Source organism: Heptranchias perlo, unplaced genomic scaffold, assembly GCF_035084215.1.
Source record: "Heptranchias perlo isolate sHepPer1 unplaced genomic scaffold, sHepPer1.hap1 HAP1_SCAFFOLD_317, whole genome shotgun sequence".
Classification (NCBI taxonomy): Eukaryota; Metazoa; Chordata; class Chondrichthyes; order Hexanchiformes; family Hexanchidae; genus Heptranchias; species Heptranchias perlo.
The window spans coordinates 46,703-65,975 of record NW_027139329.1 but is presented as its reverse complement, the minus strand read 5'-3'; the positions used below and the strand labels follow the sequence as shown (position 1 = coordinate 65,975).

Below are 19,273 nucleotides of genomic sequence, written 5' to 3'. Positions count from 1 at the left end.
TCAGAGCGCCGGGCGTCCGTTAGCGGTGGTTAGCAGCGCAGTGAGTGACAGCAGCACCCGGTGTAAGGTGGGGTCCCGGGGGGATTGGGAGACACACCCTCCTGCTTCCTTCCCACACTGGCCTTTCTCACACAGGAGCCCGGTGTAGGGAGCGGGACAGCGACACCTCCCATTGTCCTCGCACACTCCTCCGTTCTGACACCGCGTCAGCAAGTTATCGCACACGCCGGCTGCAAGAGGTCAGAGAAAAGAAACGTCAGGTCACTGAAAATCTCCTGACCTCAGAGATTGTTTGAACTGTCACCGCTCCCAGTGTTTCACTTTTACACCAACAACTACTTGCATTTATATAGCGCCTTTAACGCAGTAAAACGGCCCAAGGTGCTTCACAGGAGCGTAAATCAGACCAAAATTAACACTGAACCACATAAGGAGACATTAGGACAGGAGACCAAAAGCTTGGTCAAAGAGGTAGATTTTAAGGAGCGTCTTAAAGGAGGAGAGAGAGGGGTAGAAGCAAAGAGGTTTGGGGGGAATTCCAGAGTTTAGGGTCCAGATAGCTGAAGGCACGGCCGCCAATGGTGGGGTGAAGGAAATGGGGGATGTGCAAGAGGCCAGAATTGGGGGAGCGCAGAGATCTCGGAGGGGTGTAGGGCTGAAGGAGCTTACAGAGATAGGGAGGGGCGAGGCAACGGAGGGATTTGAATGTGAGGATGTGAATCTTAAAATTGAGACGTTGCTGGACTGGGAGCCAATGTAGGTCAGCGAGCACAGGGGTGATGGGTGAATGGGACTAAATTGATGATTAAATACTGAAGGAGAGACTGAGGGTTAAATTCTGTGTCAAATTATTGTGTTCAATTCTGGGCACCGCACTTTAGGAAGGATGTCAAGGCCTTGGAGAGGGTGCAGAGGAGATTTACCAGAATGGTACCAGAGATGAGGGACTTCAGTTATGTGGAGAGACTGGAGAAGCTGGGATTGTTCTCCTCAGAACAGAGAAGGTTAAGGGGAGATTTAATGGAGGGGTTAAAAATTATGAGGGGTTTTAATAGAGTAAATAAGGAGAAACTGTTTCCACTGGCAGGAGGGTCAATAACCAGAGGACTCAGATTTAAGGTAATTGGCAAAATAACCAGAGGGGAGATGAGGAGAATGTTTTTACACAGTGAGTTGTTCTGATCTGGAAGCAGATTCAATAATAACTTTCAAAAGGGAATTGTATAAATACTTGAAGGGGAAAAATTTGCAGGACTATGGGGAAAGAGCTGGGGGAGTGAGACTAATAGGATCGCTCACTCAAAGAGCCAGCACTGCCTTGATGGGCTGAATGGCCTCCTTGTGTGCTGTCTGATTCTATGAAATGCTCCTCACTGAACTCCAGTCCCTCCCTTTGCGAGGAGCTGTGCCACTAATTGTTTCTCAGGGTGATGGGGGAACCCAGGAGGGTTCCTTGTCTAAAAGCCTTTGTGTTTCCCCCCCTGGTATCTCTGCTATCGGATCCACTGCTGACCCTGACACACAGGAGCCAGGCGGAGTGAGGGAGGGTCTGGTGCTGGAACGGTTACTTACCTCGGCAGCCCCTGTGCCAGTAATATCCGGGCAGGCACTTGTCACACTTGGGCCCTGCTGTCCCCTCCTTACAGTCACAATATCCCGTCTCATTACAGCGATCATGGAGTGAGCCATAGGGGTGACACTGACAGTCTGCAGAAACAAGACAACACACACACTGCACATGGCTGTTCCCAATAAAACCCATCCACACAACCTCAGGGACACAAATGACTCGGGCCCAGGACAGGGGACGAGCCGACTCTGGGGGGAAACAAGTCTCCAACAGTTTACAAACAGCGTCAATCGTCCACACACTGATTGGACACGGCCCGTGTTCCACTCCTTGGGGCGACTGCACACAATTAACGCAGGTTAACAAGACCATAAAAAGCAAACCAAGCTCCGGGGTTCATTATTAGAGGGAGAGAATTCACAATCAGAGAGGTTATGTTAAACTTGTACAGAACCTTGGTTAGACCACACTTGGAGAACTGTGCACAGTTCTGGTCTCCATATTATAAAAAGGATAGAGAGACACTGGAGAGGGTGCAAAAATTCATCAGGGTGATACCAGAACTGAGAGGTTATAAATATCAGGAAAGATTGAACAGGCTGGGGCTCTTTTCTCAAGAAAAGAGAAGACTGAGGGGTGACCTGATTGAGGTCTTCAAAATTATGAAAGGGTTTAATAAGATGGACGGAGAGAAGATGTTTCCACTTGTGGGGGAGACCAAAACTAGGGGCCATAAATATAAGACTGTCATTAATAAATCCAATAGGGAATTCAGGAGAAACTTCTTGACCCAGAGAGTGGTAAGAATGTGGAACTCGCTCCCACATGGAGTAGTTGAGGCGAATAGTGTCGATGCATTTAAGGGGAAGCTGGATAAACACATGAGGGAGAAAGGAATAGAAGGATATGCTGATAGGGTGAGATGAAGTAGGGTGGGAGGAGGCTCGTGTGGAGCATAAACACCGACATAGACCAGTTGGGCCGAATGGCCTGTTTCTGTGCTGTCCATTCTCTGTAATTCTATGTGTGGAGAATGGGAAGGAGATGAGGAAATGGAGAGAGAACATTGATGTTGGACAATGGGGGGAGGGTAACATTGAGCAGAGGCGAGTGATGCTGCTACAATGAAGGATGTTCGTTTGCCGAGAGAACAAACAACATACAAATTCCAGAAAAACAATGGAGACAGGGAAGCAATGATTATATCGTCACAACACTGGGCTTTCAATTTACCTCAGGGCCAGGCCTCATCGCAAGGGAAAGGTCGGACCGGGTCTGATCTCCGGGGAAAGGTCGGACCGGGTCTGATCTCCGGGGAAAGGTCGGACCGGGTCTGATCTCCGGGGAAAGGTCGGACCGGGTCTGATCTCCGGGGAAAGGTCGGACCGGGTCTGATCTCCGGGGAAAGGTCGGACCGGGTCTGATCTCCGGGGAAAGGTCGGACCGGGTCTGATCTCCGGGGAAAGGTCGGACCGGGTCTGATCTCCGGGGAAAGGTCGGACCGGGTCTGATCTCCGGGGAAAGGTCGGACCGGGTCTGATCTCCGGGGAAAGGTCGGACCGGGTCTGATCTCCGGGGAAAGGTCGGACCGGGTCTGATCTCCGGGGAAAGGTCGGACCGGGTCTGATCTCCGGGGAAAGGTCGGACCGGGTCTGATCTCCGGGGAAAGGTCGGACCGGGTCTGATCTCCGGGGAAAGGTCGGACCGGGTTTGATCTCCGGGGAAAGGTCGGACCGGGTCTGATCTCCGGGGAAAGGTCGGACCGGGTCTGATCTCCGGGGAAAGGTCGGACCGGGTCTGATCTCCGGGGAAAGGTCGGACCGGGTCTGATCTCGGGGGAAAGGTCGGACCGAGTCTGATCTCTGGGGAAAGGTCGGACCGGGTCTGATCTCTGGGGAAAGGTCGGACCGGGTCTGATCCCCGGGGAAAGGTCGGACCGGGTCTGATCCCCGGGGAAAGGTCGGACCGGGTCTGATCCCCGGGGAAAGGTCGGACCGGGTCTGATCTCCGGGGAAAGCTCGGACCGGGTCTGATCTCCGGGGAAAGGTCGGACCGGGTCTGATCTCCGGGGAAAGGTCGGACCGGGTCTGATCTCCGGGGAAAGGTCGGACCGGGTCTGATCTCCGGGGAAAGGTCGGACCGGGTCTGATCTCCGGGGAAAGGTCGGACCGGGTCTGATCTCTGGGGAAAGGTCGGACCGGGTCTGATCTCTGGGGAAAGGTCGGACCGGGTCTGAGCTCCGGGGAAAGGTCGGACCGGGTCTGATCTCTGGGGAAAGGTCGGACCGGGTCTGATCTCTGGGGAAAGGTCGGACCGGGTCTGATCTCCGGGGAAAGGTCGGACCGGGTCTGATCTCCGGGGAAAGGTCGGACCGGGTCTGATCTCTGGGGAAAGGTCGGACCGGGTCTAATCTCTGGGGAAAGGGGAGCTGATTCCTTTTGCTCAGCCCTATCGAAGGTTCCTTTTTGTTTCTTTATCTTGTTTTGGGCTGAAATCTGAAGGGTGAAGGAAGGAGGCGAGAGCGGAGATTGTAACAGGAACTGACCTAGGCAAACGTTGTGATGGTCCAGCTCTGCTGACGGGTTTCGGTGATAGCCCAGTCGGCACAACTGGCAGTGTCGGCCTCTCGTGTTGTGCTTACAGCTCACGCAAATGGTGGTGGTGAGCAGCTCGATGTAACTGCACCGGTTCGAGTGGCCGAAACATTCACAGTCTTGCAAGGAAAAGACAGAAAGTGTAGACGGGACGTAGACAGGACGTAGACGGGTCGTAAACTGCTAGCGGGTCACATGCTGCAGGAATGAGAGGCGGAGAGGAAATGTCTGGAATGGGAGGGAGGGGAGACACTGAGACTTTTAGCAGTGAGGGGAGAACATCAGACTCCTGGCTCGATACGGTCACATTGAATCAGGCAGATGGCGATGGATGGGAACGTTCCAGGGTTTATAGAGTCCGGTGGTGGGTTTTATACAGGGCTTCCAAGTTAGGGGCCTTTCAACTGTGGCTCAGAGGGTAACACTCTCACCTCTGAGTTAGGAGGACGTGGGTTCAAGTCCGACTCCAGAGACTTGAGCAGAAAATCCAGGCTGACACTCCAGAGCAGTACTCAGGGAGTGCTGCACTGTCGGAGGGTCAGTACTGAGGGAGTGCTGCACTGTCGGAGGGTCAGTACTGAGGGAGTGCTGCACTGTCGGAGGGTCAGTACTGAGGGAGTGCTGCACTGTCGGAGGGTCAGTACTGAGGGAGTGCTGCACTGTCGGAGGGTCAGTACTGAGGGAGTGCTGCACTGTCGGAGGTGCCGTCTTCCTGATGAGACGTTAAACCGAGGCCCTGTCTGCCCTCTCAGGCAGATGGAAAAGATCCCATGGCACTATTTTGAAGAGAAGGGAATTCTCTCCGGTGTCCTTGGCTAAAATTTATGCCTAAACCAACCTCATTTATTTCATTGCTGTTTGTGGGATCTTGCTGTACGTAAATTGGCTGCCACGTTTCCTACATTACAACACTGACTATCACCTCCAGTGATGAGATACTTGGCCGTGTCTGACTTTGCTTTGTGTTAGTGACCCCTAGTGATGAGATACTTGGCCATGTCTGACCTTGCTTTGTGTTAGTAACCTCTAGTGATGAGATACTTGGCCGTGTCTGACCTTGCTTTGTGTTAGTGACCCCCAGTGATGAGATACTTGGCCATGTCTGACCTTGCTTTGTGTTAGTAACCTCGAGTGATGAGATACTTGGCCGTGTCTGACCTTGCTTTGTGTTAGTAACCTCTAGTGATGAGATACTTGGCCGTGTCTGACCTTGCTTTGTGTTAGTGACCTCTCGTGATGAGATACTTGGCCGTGTCTGACCTTGCTTTGTGTTAGTGACCCCTAGTGATGAGATACTTGGCCATGTCTGACCTTGCTTTGTGTTAGTAACCTCTAGTGATGAGATACTTGGCCGTGTCTGACCTTGCTTTGTGTTAGTGACCCCCAGTGATGAGATACTTGGCCATGTCTGACCTTGCTTTGTGTTAGTAACCTCTAGTGATGAGATACTTGGCCGTGTCTGACCTTGCTTTGTGTCAGTGACCTCTAGTGATGAGATACTTGGCCGTGTCTGACCTTGCTTTGTGTTGGTGACCTCTAGTGATGAGATACTTGGCTGTGTCTGACCTTGCTTTGGATGAGCTGCATCAGGAGAAATCAGCAAAGATTAATCCCAGATGGAGAACAACGCGCGGTCTGAACAGAACATCTGTACTGTGCGCACAAACACATCGACTCGAGACTGCACGGAACAGTAAGTGGGTCCGAGAGACAAGCAACCAGACACTTCCATCAAAACCCAACAAATATTTCTGAAAATCGTCACAGATTTGAATCTGCTGGGGTCAGACAGATGTTGCAATGATTTCAATCTGCTGGGGTCAGACAGATGTTTGTAATGATTTCAATCTGCTGTGTTCAACAGATGTTTGTAATGATTTCAATCTGCTGGGGTCAGACAGATGTTTGTAATGATTTCAATCTGCTGGGGTCAACAGATGTTTGCAATGATTTCAATCTGCTGGGGTCAGAGAGATGTTTGTAATGATTTCAATCTGCTGTGTTCAACAGATGTTTGCAATGATTTCAATCTGCTGGGGTCAGAGAGATGTTTGTAATGATTTCAATCTGCTGGGGTCAGACAGATGTTTGTAATGATTTCAATCTGCTGGGGTCAGACAGATGTTTGTAATGATTTCAATCTGCTGGGGTCAGACAGATGTTTGTAATGATTTCAATCTGCTGGGGTCAGACAGATGTTTGTAATGATTTCAATCTGCTGGGGTCAGACAGATGTTTGTAATGATTTCCTGCCAGAAGTAACTTTTCAGCTGATAGATTTTTTAAAAGATGATGTCAGCAGTGAAACCTCACTATCCACAGGATATTGGAACAGGAGGAGGCCATTCAGCCCCTCGAGCCTGTTACACAGGAACAGGAGGAGGCCATTCAGCCCCTCGAGCCTGTTACACAGGAACAGGAGGAGGCCATTCAGCCCCTCGAGCCTGTTACACAGGAACAGGAGGAGGCCATTCAGCCCTTCGAGCCTGTTACACAGGAACAGGAGGAGGCCATTCAGCCCCTCGAGCCTGTGACATCGGGACAGGAGGAGGCCATTCAGCCCCTCGAGCCTGTGACATTGGGACAGGAGGAGGCCATTCAGCCCCTCGAGCCTGTGACATAGGGACAGGAGGAGGCCTTTTAACCCCTCGAGCCTGTTCTGCTGTTCATATAAGGTCATGGCTGATCTGTACCTCAACTCCATTTACCCGCCTTTGCTCCGTATCCCTCGATACCCTCACCCAACAAAAATCTATCGATCTCAGTCTTGAAAGCTCCAATTGACCCCCAGCATCCACAGCCTTTTGGGGGAGAGAGTTCCAGATTTCCACTCCCCTTTGTGTGAAGAAATGTTTCCTGACATCACCCCTGAACGGCCGAGCTCTAATTTGAAGATTATTCCCCCTTGTTCTGGACTCTCCCACCAGAGGAAATAGTTTCTCTCTATCCACCCTATCAAATCATTTAATCATTTTCAACACCTCAATCAGATCACTCCTCAATCTTCTAAACTCGAGGGAATACAGGCCTGGTTTATGTAACCTGACCTCATAATTTAACCCTTTTAGCCCCGGTATCATTCTGGTGAATCTGCGCTGAACCCCCTCCAGGGCCAATATATCTTGTCCACGTTGAACTCCATCTGCCTCAGTTTTGCCCACTCACTCAGTCTGTCTATGTCCCTTTGTAACTTCCTGCTCCCATCCCCACGACTGACTGTGTCTCCGAACTGAGTCTCACAAACTTCAATAAAAACAAACTCCTTCTTGCAAGGGTCAAGTTGCTCAGTTGAAAATATATTTTTTGCTGATGATTTTATTCAATCTGAACAAACGGTCACAGTTTCTGACCCTCGCCCACAGATAATAACAACAACCTGCATTTCTATAGCGCCTTTAACGTAGTAAAACATCCCAAGGCCCTTCACAGGAGCGATTATCAAACAGAATTTAACACCGAGCCACATGAGGAGATATTGGGACAGGTGACCAAAAGTTTCATCAAAGAGGTGGGTTTTAAGGAACATTTTAAAGGAGGAGAGAGAGGGGGAGAGGTGGAGAGGTTTAGGAGGTTTAGGGAGGGAATTCCAGAGCTCAGGGCCTCGGCAGCTGAAGGCACGGCCGCCAATGGTGGAGCGAAGGAAATCGGGGATGGACAAGAGGCCAGAATTGGAGGAGCGCAGAGATCTCGGAGGGTTGTAGAGCTGGAGGAGGTTACAGAGATAGGGAGGGGTGTAGGGCTGGAGGGGGTTACAGATTAGGGAGGGTTGTAGGGCTGGAGGAGGTTACAAAGATAGGGAGGGGTGTGAGGGGCTGGAGGGGGTGACGGAGATAGGGAGGGGTGTGAGGGGCTGGAGGAGGTTACAGAGATCGGGAGGGGTGTGGGGCTGGAGGTGGTTACAGAGATAGGGAGGGGTGTAGGGCTGGAGGGGGTTACAGAGATAGGGAGGGGTGTAGGGCTGGAGGAGGTTACAGAGATAGGGAGGGGCGAGGGGCTGGAGGAGGTTACAGAGATAGGGGGGGGGTGTGGGGCTGGAGGAGGTTACAGAGATAGGGGGGGTGTGGGGCTGGAGGAGGTTACAGAGATAGGGAGGGGCTGGAGGGGGTTACAGAGATAGGGAGGGGCGAGGGGCTGGAGGAGGTTACAGAGATAGGGAGGGGCGAGGGGCTGGAGGAGGTTACAGAGATGGGGAGGGGTGTGGGGCTGGAGGGGGTTACAGAGGTAGGGAGGGGCGAGGCCAGGGAGGGATTTGAAGGTGAGGATGAGAATTTTAATTGCGAGGCGTTGCTGGACCGGGAGCCAATGTCGGTTCAATCAATCGCTTCTCCGGGTCGAATCACTGCCCGAGTTGGAGCTCGAAGCCGAGCGAACGCTAATTAGCTGGAATCTGGTCTGTGGAGCCGATGATTTAATGGGGGGAGGCCGGTGACAGGCTGTTATTATGGGATTTCAGTAATTCGAGTAGGTTGAGTGTTTGAAAGACAAACTGTGTAATCCAGTATCTGACTGAGTCTCCCTGTTATTATTCAGCGAGACTGAATCCAGTAACAATCACGGTCAGTCATTAAGGACAAAATAGATAACCATTGAAGACATTCGAACGAGTTTATCTTTAGTTAAGTTTGTGCCAGTGATGAAGGTTTTGATGGTCTGTTTTTACATGTTGGTTCTGGCTGTACCTGGGCAGGAAAGGGGCAGGTTTGGGTCCAAAGTGTAACGTTTCATAGAAACCCAGGGTGTCCCAGTCCCAGTCCCAGTCCCAGCATCGCACATGTTCCTGTCCAGTATCGGACTGTGATACGGACACTCTGTCCCGGTCAGTACGGGGAGTTATGGACACTCTGCTCCCGGTCAGTACGGGGAGTTATGGACACTCTGTCCCGGTCAGTACGGGGAGTTATGGACACTCTGTCCCGGTCAGTACGGGGAGTTATGGACACTCTGTCCCGGTCAGTACGGGGAGTTATGGACACTCTGCTCCCGGTCAGTACGGGGAGTTATGGACACTCTGCTCCCGGTCAGTACGGGGAGTTATGGACACTCTGCTCCCGGTCAGTACGGGGAGTTATGGACACTCTGTCCCGGTCAGTACGGGGAGTTATGGACACTCTGCTCCCGGTCAGTACGGGGAGTTATGGACACTCTGCTCCCCGTCAGTATGGGTGTTGATTTGGGTGCTCAATGCAGCCGATGGTTTGGAATGACATGGACAGCATGCGAAGGGTTAAATAAACGGGAACGAGTTCATGCAAAATACGGGAAACGAAGGAGAAGAGATTGAGGCCGAGAGACACTCGTCCAGTTCCCATTTCTGTATCTGGGAGAACGGGATTACAACAGGTCCCGATTGATCTCGGTATCAGGAACCAGACAGCTTTCCACAAATACACTCAGTCCCTGTTCACACCTACACCTGTTCCACACTCACTCCCTGTTCACACCTACACCTGTTCCACACTCACTCCCTGTTCACACCTACACCTGTTCCGCACTCAGTCCCTGTTCACACCTGCACCTGTTCCACACTCAGTCCCTGTTCACACCTACACCTGTTCCACACTCAGTCCCTGTTCACACCGAAACCTGTTCCACACTCAGTCCCTGTTCACACCGAAACCTGTTCCACACTCAGTCCCTGTTCCGACCGACACCTGTTCCACACTCAGTCCCTGTTCACACCTACACCTGTTCCACACTCACTCCCTGTTCACACCTACACCTGTTCCACGGTCAGTGAAACACGAGGGGGGGTCGAGGGGAAGGTTCGCTCCAGATACAGAAATGGGCTCAGGGTCAGCAGGTCGCAGGTCAGAGAGCGTAGGTCCTACTTACGGTCACTGGCGACGGTGTTCGGGAGGCCTGGAGAGGGAAACGGAAACAAAAATCAGGGCCTGAGTTCAGGTGTTTGGGGGGGAGGGGTTGTCGGTTGGGGAGGGGGTTTGGGGGGAAGGGGTTTGGGGGGGGAGGGGTTGTCGGTTGGGGAGTGGGTTTGGGGGGGGAGGGGTTGTCGGTTGGGGAGTGGGTTTGGGGGGGAGGGGTTGTTGGTTGGAGAGGGGGTTTGTGGGGAGGGGTTGTCGGTTGGGGAGGGGTTTGGGGGGGAGGGGTTGTTGGTTGGAGAGGGGGTTTGGGGGTGGGGTTGTCGGTTGGGGAGGGGGTTTGGGGGTGGGGTTGTCGGTTGGGGAGGGGTTTGGGGGGGAGGGGTTGTCGGTTGGAGAGGGGGTTTGTGGGGAGGGGTTGTCGGTTGGGGAGGGGGTTTTGGGGGGAGGGGTTGTCGGTTGAGGAGGGGGTTTGGGGGTGGGGTTGTCGGTTGGGGAGGGGTTTGGGGGGGAGGGGTTGTCGGTTGGAGAGGGGGTTTGTGGGGAGGGGTTGTCGGTTGGGGAGGGGGGTTTTGGGGGGGAGGGGTTGTCGGTTGAGGAGGGGGTTTGTGGGGGAGGGGTTGTCGGTTGGGGAGGGGGTTTGGGGGTGGGGTTGTCGGTTGGGGAGGGGGTTTGGGGGTGGGGTTGTCGGTTGGGGAGGGGTTTGGGGGGGAGGGGTTGTCGGTTGGAGAGGGGGTTTGTGGGGAGGGGTTGTCGGTTGGGGAGGGGGTTTTGGGGGGAGGGGTTGTCGGTTGAGGAGGGGGTTTGGGGGTGGGGTTGTCGGTTGGGGAGGGGTTTGGGGGGTGGGGTTGTCGGTTGGGCAGGGGGTTTGGGGGGGAGGGGTTGTCGGTTGGGGAGGGGGTTTGAGGGGGAGGGGTTGTCGGTTGGGGAGGGAGTTTGGGGGGGAGGGGTTGTCGGTTAGGGAGGGGGTTTGGGGGGGAGGGGTTGTCGGTTGGGGAGGGGGTTTGTGGGGGAGGGGTTGTCGGTTGGGGAGGGGGTTTGGGGGGGAGGGGTTGTCGGTTAGGGAGGGGGTTTGGGGGGGAGGGGTTGTCGGTTGGGGAGGGAGTTTGGGGGGGAGGGGTTGTCGGTTAGGGAGGGGGTTTGGGGGGAGGGGTTGTCGGTTGGGGAGGGGGTTTGGTGGGGAGGGGTTGTCGGTTGAGGAGGGGGTTTGGGGGGGGAGGGGTTGTCGGTTAGGGAGGGGGTTTGGGGGGAGGGGTTGTCGGTTGAGGAGGGGGTTTGGGGGGGGAGGGGTTGTCGGTTAGGGAGGGGGTTTGGGGGGGAGGGGTTGTCGGTTGGGGAGGGTGATTGGGGGGGAGGGGTTGTCGGTTGGGGAGGGGGTTTGGGGGGGAGGGGTTGTCGGTTGGGGAGGGGGTTTTGGGGGGAGGGGTTATCGGTTGGGGAGGGGGTTTGGGGGGAGGGGTTGTCGGTTGGGGAGGGGGTTTGGGGGGAGGGGTTGTCGGTTGGAGAGGGTGTTTAGGGGGGAGGGGTTGTCGGTTGGGGAGGGGGTTTTGGGGGGAGGGGTTGTCGGTTGGGGAGGGGTTTGGGGGGGGAGGGGTTGTCGGTTGGGGAGGGGGTTTGGGGTGGAGGGGGTTTGGGGGGGAGGGGTTGTCGGTTGGGGAGGGGGTTTGGGGGGGAGGGGGTTGTCGGTTGGGGAGGGGGTTTGGGGGGGAGGGGTTGTCGGTTGGGGAGGGGGTTTGGGGGGAGGGGTTGTCGGTTGGAGAGGGTGTTTAGGGGGAGGGGTTGTCGGTTGGGGGAGGGGGTTTGTGGGGAGGGGTTGTCGGTTTGGGGAGGGGTTTGGGGGGGGAGGGGTTGTCGGTTGGGGGAGGGGGTTTGGGGTGGAGGGGGTTTGGGGGGGAGGGGTTGTCGGTTGGGGAGGGGGTTTGGGGGGGGAGGGGTTGTCGGTTGGGGAGGGGGGTTTGGGGGGGAGGGGTTGTCGGTTGGGGAGGGGGGTTTGGGGGGGAGGGGTTGTCGGTTGGGGAGGGGGTTTGGGGGGGGAGGGGTTGTCGGTTGGGGAGGGGGTTTGGGGTGGAGGGGGTTTGGGGGGGAGGGGTTGTCGGTTGGGGAGGGGTTTGGGGGGGAGGGGTTGTCGGGTTGGGGTGGGGGTTTGGGGGGGAGGGGTTGTCGGTTGGGGAGGGGGTTTGGGGGGAGGGGTTGTCGGTTGGGGAGGGGGTTTGGGGGGGGAGGGGGTTTGGGGGGGAGGGGTTGTCGGTTGGGGAGGGGGTTTGGGGATAATCCAGGAGTCACAATCACAGACTGAGCCCCACCTTGAGGAATTGATGCTCCGCCCCTCCCCCCGGATACCGAGAATCAGCGGCCAACACACGGCCCCTGGGGTCACGGGGTCACACCGGACCCTGGGGTCACGGGGTCACAAGGCTCCCAGAGTCACGGGGTCAAATAGCCCCCGGGGTCACAGGGTCATGGGACTCAATCTCCCAGAGTGCAGTGTGGCCTGGGCTCTCGATGGGGCCGCCATCGCCGCCTCCGTTCAACCGGCTCCTGGAATCGGGGAACCGACAGAGAAAGGGGCCGGGGGGGAAATTCACACCCTGGGGACCGACTATCTCCCCCCTCCTGAACCCCTTTCCCCCCCTCCTGAACCTCTTCTCCCCCCTCCTGAACCCCTTCTCCCCCCTCCTGAACCCCTTCTCCTCCCCTCCTGAACCCCTTTCCCCCCTCCTGAACCTCTTCTCCCCCCTCCTGAACCCCTTCTCCCCCCTCCTGAACCCCCTTCTCCCTCCCTCCTGAACCCCTTCTCCCCCCCTCCTGAACCTCTTCTCCCCCTCTCCTGAACCTCTTCTCCCCCCTCCTGAACCCCTTCTCCCCCCTCCTGAACCCCTTCTCCCTCCCTCCTGAACCCCTTCTCCCCCTCCTGAACCCCTTCTCCCCACTCCTGAACCCCTTCTCCCCCCTCCTGAACCCCTTCTCCCCCTCCTGAACCCCTTCTCCCCCCTCCTGAACCTCTTCTCCCCCCTCTTGAACCCCTTCTCCCCCTCCTGAACCCCTTCTCCCCCTCCTGAACCTCTTCTCCCCCTCCTGAACCCTCTTCTCCCCACTCCTGAACCCCTTCTCCCCCTCCTGAACCTCTTCTCCCCCCCTCCTGAACCCCTTCTCCCCCCTCCTGAACCCCTTCTCCCCCCTCCTGAACCCCTTCTCCCCCCTCCTGAACCCCTTCTCCCCCCCTCCTGACCCCCTTCTCCCCCTCCTGAACCCCTTCTCCCCCCTCCTGACCCCCTTCCCCTCCCCCTCGTGGTTCCCTCCCCCTGGAGTCAGTCCTTATTCCTGTTCTCTGTCTCTGTCCAATCTCCCGCTCTGAGTCTCTGTTTACACATTAATTCATTCACAAACATCCATTTGCTTCTATTTTGGAATCGGTGCATTGCCGGGAGTTGGAATTAGAATGAAATCTGAACCGAAACCCAAGGTGCCGCCGGTATCAGGCGGGGCCGGAGAAGCCCTCGTTACTCACAGATATTGGCCGTCCCTTTGGGGATCGGGAGGTACGAGCCGGCTCTCCACGGCCGGCCTTGAAAGCCTTTCTTGCATCTCCCGCAGTCCGGCCCCGTCGTGTTGTGCTCACACTCGCAACTCAGCTTCCCCTTCTCCAGGACACAGTTGTTGGCGTGAAGATTGCACTTACACCTGGCAAAAAAACAAGGGGACAAGCTGGTTTAAAATGACCCCGAGCAGCTCCGTTACACACCGGACTCTCTGCTCCGGGGCTCAGCTCTCCCTTTACCAGCTTAGGTTCCTGGTGTCTCCATCACAGGAAGGTCCTGGATCCCAGTTAAAGGTCATTGCAGAATTTTAAACTGATGCAAACCCCTTCCTGCAGAACATGGGCAGCCTGTGATCCCCTCACACAGTCTCCCCTTTCCCCAAACTGGACCCAGTGACAAGATCTCAGGCCCGAACTGCACAGGACGACAAACCCAGTACAGAGTGATTCCCAGCACAGGGCACACAGGGCAGGGCAGTTCCCAGCACGGGGCAGTTCCCAGCACAGGACAATTCCAGCACAGGGCAATTCCCAGCACAGGGCAATTCCCAGCACAGGGCAATTCCCACTGACTGGAGCAGCAGAGACCAGGAACATGGGTCAACCCTAAAAAGAGAAAGAACTCCCATTTCTACAGAGCCTTTCGCCACCTCAGGACGTCCCAAAGTGCTTTACAGCCAATTAAGTAAATTTGAAGTGTAGTCACTGTTGTAATGTAGGAAACACAGCAGCCAATTTACGCACAGCAAGATCCCACAAACAGCAATGTGATATTGAGATCTCGCCTCTGAGTCAGAAGGTCATAAGTTCAAGCCCCGCTCCAGAGACTTGAGCAAATAATCCAGGCCGGCACTCCCCGGTGTCAGTATTATGGGAATGCTGCACTGTCAGAGGGTCAGTACTGAGGGAGTGCTGTACTGTCAGAGGGTCAGTACTGAGGGAGCGCTGCACTGTCGGACGGTCAGTACTGAGGGAGCGCTGCACTGTCGGAGGGTCAGTACTGAGGGAGCGCTGCACTGTCGGAGGGTCAGTACTGAGGGAGCGCTGCACTGTCGGAGGGTCAGTACTGAGGGAGCGCTGCACTGTCGGAGGGTCAGTACTGAGGGAGCGCTGCACTGTCGGAGGGTCAGTACTGAGGGAGCGCTGCACTGTCGGAGGGTCAGTACTGAGGGAGCGCTGCACTGTCGGAGGGTCAGTACTGAGGGAGCGCTGCACTGTCGGAGGGTCAGTACTGAGGGAGCGCTGCACTGTCGGAGGGTCAGTACTGAGGGAGCGCTGCACTGTCGGAGGGTCAGTACTGAGGGAGCGCTGCACTGTCGGAGGGTCAGTACTGAGGGAGTGCTGCACTGTCGGAGGGGCATTACTGAGGGAGTGCTGCACTGTCGGAGGGTCAGTACTGAGGGAGTGCTGCACTGTCGGAGGGTCAGTACTGAGGGAGCGCTGCACTGTCGGAGGGTCAGTACTGAGGGAGTGCTGCACTGTCGGAGGGTCAGTACTGAGGGAGCGCTGCACTGTCGGAGGGTCAGTACTGAGGGAGTGCTGCACTGTTGGGAGGGTCAGTACTGAGGGAGTGCTGCACTGTCGGAGATGCTGTCTTTTGGAAGAGATGTTAACCCGAGGTGGGGGTAAAAGATCCTCGGGTCTTGAGGGAAGTGGCAGTGGGGATTGTGGATGCTTTGGTAATAATTTTCCAAAATTCTCTGGACTCGGCAAAGGTCCCGGCAGATTGGAAAACTGCCAATGTAACACCCTTATTTAAAAAGGGTAGTAGGCAGAAGGCTGGAAATTATAGACCAGTTAGCCTAACATCTGTGGTGGGTAAAATTTTGGAGTCTATTATTAAGGAGACAGTAGCAGAACATTTGGACAAACATAATTTAATAGGACAAAGTCAGCATGGCTTTACGAAGGGGAAGTCATGTCTGACAAATCTGCTTGAGTTCTTTGAGGACATAATGTACAGGGTGGATAAAGGGGAACCAGTGGACGTAGTGTATTTAGACTTCCAGAAGGCATTCGACAAGGTGCCACATAAAAGATTATTGCTCAAGATAAAGAATCACTGGATTGGGGGTAATATTCTGGCATGGGTGGAGGATTGGTTATCTAACAGGAAGCAGAGAGTTGGGATAAATGGTTCATTCTCGGACTGGCAACCAGTAACCAGTGGTGTTCCGCAGGGGTCGGTGCTGGGTCCCCAACTCTTTACAATCTATATTAACGATTTGGAGGAGGGGACCGAGTGCAACATATCAAAGTTTGCAGATGATACAAAGATGGGAGGGAAAGTAGAGAGTGAGGAGGACATAAAAAACCTGCAGGGGGATATAGACAGGCTGGGTGAGTGGGCGGAGATTTGGCAGATGCAATACAATATTGGAAAATGTGAGGTTATGCACTTTGGCAGGAAAAACCAGAGAGCAAGTTATTTTCTTGATGGCAAGAGACTGGAAAGTACTGCAGTACAAAGGGATCTGGGGGTCCAAGTGCAAGAAAATCAAAAGGTTAGTATGCAGGTGCAGCAGGTGATCAAGAAGGCCAACGGAATGTTGGTGTTTATCGCTAGGGGGATAGAATATAAAAACAGGGAGGTATTGCTGCAGTTATATAAGGTATTGGTGAGACCGCACCTGGAATACTGCATACAGTTTTGGTGTCCATACTTAAGAAAAGACATACTTGCTCTCGAGGCAGTACAAAGAAGGTTCACTCGGTTAATCCCGGGGATGAGGAGAGGTTGAGTAGATTGGGACTCTACTCATTGGAGTTCAGAAGAATGAGAGGCGATCTTATTGAAACATATAAGATTGTGAAGGGGCTTGATTGGGTGGATGCGGTAAGGATGTTCCCAAGGATGGGTGAAACTAGAACTTGGGGGCATAATCTTAGAATAAGGGGCTGCTCTTTCAAAACTGAGATGAGGAGAAACTTCTTCACTCAGAGGGTGGTGGGTCTGTGGAATTTGCTGCCCCAGGAAGCTGTGGAAGCTACATCATTGAACAAATTCAAAGCAGAAATAGACAGTTTCCTAGAAGTGAAGGGAATTAGGGGTTACGGGGAGCGGGCAGGAAATTGGACATGAATTTAGATTTGAGGTTAGGATCAGATCAGCCATGATCTTATTAAATGGCGGAGCAGGCTCGAGGGGCCGATTGGCCTACTCCTGCTCCTATTTCTTTTGTTATGTTCTTATGTTCTTATCCCACAGCCATTATTTCAAAGAAGAGTGGGGGAGTTCTCCCCGGTGTCCTGACCAATGTTTATCCACCAACCAACATCATGAAACAGATTATTTGGTGATTATCACATTGAAGAGGGTTTAGTCGCTGTGATGGGAGTTTACAGTTTCTGGGGAAGGTCGGTCTGGGATCACCTCCTTGTGAAATATATATTTTAATGTTCTAAAGGACACAATCGCATCGCTGACATTAACAGTGACTGTGATGAAGATTTCCCTTTAGTAAATACGATGTGGAAAGGCCCAGTGTGTTGTGAGGGTTTCTGTGTTGTAAAGTGTGAGATCGCTGGTCTCGGGGATTCTGTGCTAACAGCATCGGGCCGCTGTTTAACTCACTGGGAAGGTGAAGCTTCAAAATCTGCAGATTGGTCCTCACACATTCAGCACATTTGCTGTTCTCGGCACTTTTTGCTGAACTAAGCAGAAACCCAGACAGTTCCTTGGAGGCAAATTAACCTCAGCGTAAACATTTTCCTGTTCCTGTTCTCTAATTAGTGTCTGAAGATTCTCCTGGACTAAAAGCTCGAGTGAGTCTCCCAGATGCTGAGTGTAGAATTTCTCATCTACAGGCTGCCCCCCGGTGACATCATCTGAAAACACAACGTCAGGTTCCACATGTACACTGACGACACCCAGCTCCACCTCACCCCCACCTCTCTCGACCCCTCCACTCTCTCTGATTTGTCACGCTGCTTTTCCAACAGCCAGTACTGGAGGAGCACAAATTTCCTCCAAATAAATACTGGGAAGACCGAAGCCATTGTCTTCAGTCCCCGCCTCAAACTCCGTTCCCCAGACACCGACTCCATCCCTCTCCCCGGCCACAGTCTGAGGCTAACTCTGCTGCCCGTATCCTAACTCACACCAAGTCCCGTTCTCCCATCACCCCCGTGCTCGCTGACCAACATTGGCAACGCCTCGATTTTAAAATTCTCATCCTTGTGTTCAAATCCCTCCATGGCCTCACCCCCTCCCTATCTCTGTAACCTCCTCCAGCCCGACAACCCTCCGAGATCTCTCCAATTCTGGCCTCTTACGCATCCCCAATTTTAATCGCTCCACCAATGGCAGCCGTGCCTTCAGCTGTCTAGGCCCGAAGGTCTGGAAATCCCTCCCGAAACCTCGCGACCTCTCCACCTCTCTCTCCTTCTTTAAGACGCTCCTTAAAACCTCCCTCTTTGACCGAGCTTTTGCTCACCTGTCCCTATATTTCCAGATGTGGCTCAGTGTCAAATTTTGTTTGATAATCGCTCCTGTGAAGCGCCTTGGGATGATTTACTACGTTAAAAGGGCTATATAAATGCAAGTTGTTGTTCTTATTGATGATAGTATTCCCTCCAGATGTTAGCCCTGATAGAATGCCCTCCAGATGTCAATTGATAGTATATCCAAAATGTTTGCCCTGATGGACCATCCCCCAGATGTTTGCCCTGATGGACCGTCCCCCAGATGTTTGCCCTAATGGACCGTCCCCCAGATGTTTGCCCTAATGGACCGTCCCCCAGATGTTAGCCCTGATAGAATGACCTGCAGATGTCAATTGATGTTATCCCCCAGATGTTTGCCCTAATGGACCGTACCCCAGATGTTTGCCCTGATACAGCGCCCCCTGGATGTGAAGTGTGGGATCAGTGACCCTGAGCAGAGGTGACGAGGACCTCTCACCGTCCGTGAATCTCCACGTTGGAGATGGCGTAGAAGTATTTGGAGAGGTTGAGCTGGTCGACGCTGGTGGCCCCGGTGGCCGGCCGGAGCAGCCTGACCCGCAGGTCGGTCAGGGTGAAGAAGTCCCTCAGGTCCTTGGTGGTGTCCAGCTGGCCGTAGAGCGAGGCCATGTTGCGGAGAAGGGGCCCCCCGAACAGGGCGAACCGCTCCCTGATCTCGAAGCGGACCGTCTTGTCCACCTTCCACACGTAGCCCCTGGAGTACTCCTCCGTGCAGATGATGTCCAGCACCGAGGCTGGGCTCAGATCCCGGACCGTTCTCCGCTCCATCCCGAAGGAGTTGAGGCAGTCGGCAGCGTAGAACTGGTAGGGCTGCCACGTCCGGCCGTGGTCCAGAGATTTCTCCAGGACCATCTGCTCCGGCCGGCCCGACTCGAAGGTGATGACGATATCCTCGGTCAGCTCGATGGTCTTGCCCCAGGACAGGGTGATATTGACCAGGAGGGGCTCGGGGAAACTCCTCCAGGAGACGCTTTGCCAAAAGGTGTTTGGGATCCGGCCCTCGTGATCCAGCATCAGCTCGGGGGGGTGTGCGAGCTCGGGCGTGCGAGCGTCACACTCGTTGTTGCACATGTAGGGGTTCTCCTGGAATTGGGCACAGAGCAACACGGGTTAGATACAGAGTTAGGCCCCATCTACACTGTCCCATCAAACACTCCCAGGGCAGGTACAGCACGGGTTAGATACAGAGTAAAGCTCCCTCTACACTGTCCCATCAAACACTCCCAGGGCAGGTACAGCACGGGTTAGATACAGAGTAAAGCTCCCTCTACACTGTCCCATCAAACACTCC

The 19,273-nt window shown here is 54.3% G+C and overlaps 1 protein-coding gene across 1 annotated transcript; it reads right to left on the bottom strand.

Moving 5' to 3' along the window:
* Positions 1 to 19,059, bottom strand: LOC137311246 (netrin-G1-like). The gene is made up of 6 exons (XM_067978566.1): positions 18,422 to 19,059; positions 13,489 to 13,661; positions 9,997 to 10,023; positions 4,116 to 4,283; positions 1,573 to 1,707; positions 1 to 230 (listed from the first exon to the last, which is right to left on the bottom strand). Exons 1-6 carry the CDS (start codon positions 19,051 to 19,053, stop codon positions 1 to 3), a joined length of 1,365 nt encoding a protein of 454 aa, XP_067834667.1. The 5' UTR covers positions 19,054 to 19,059.
* Between the last annotated feature and the right edge of the window lie 214 nt (positions 19,060 to 19,273).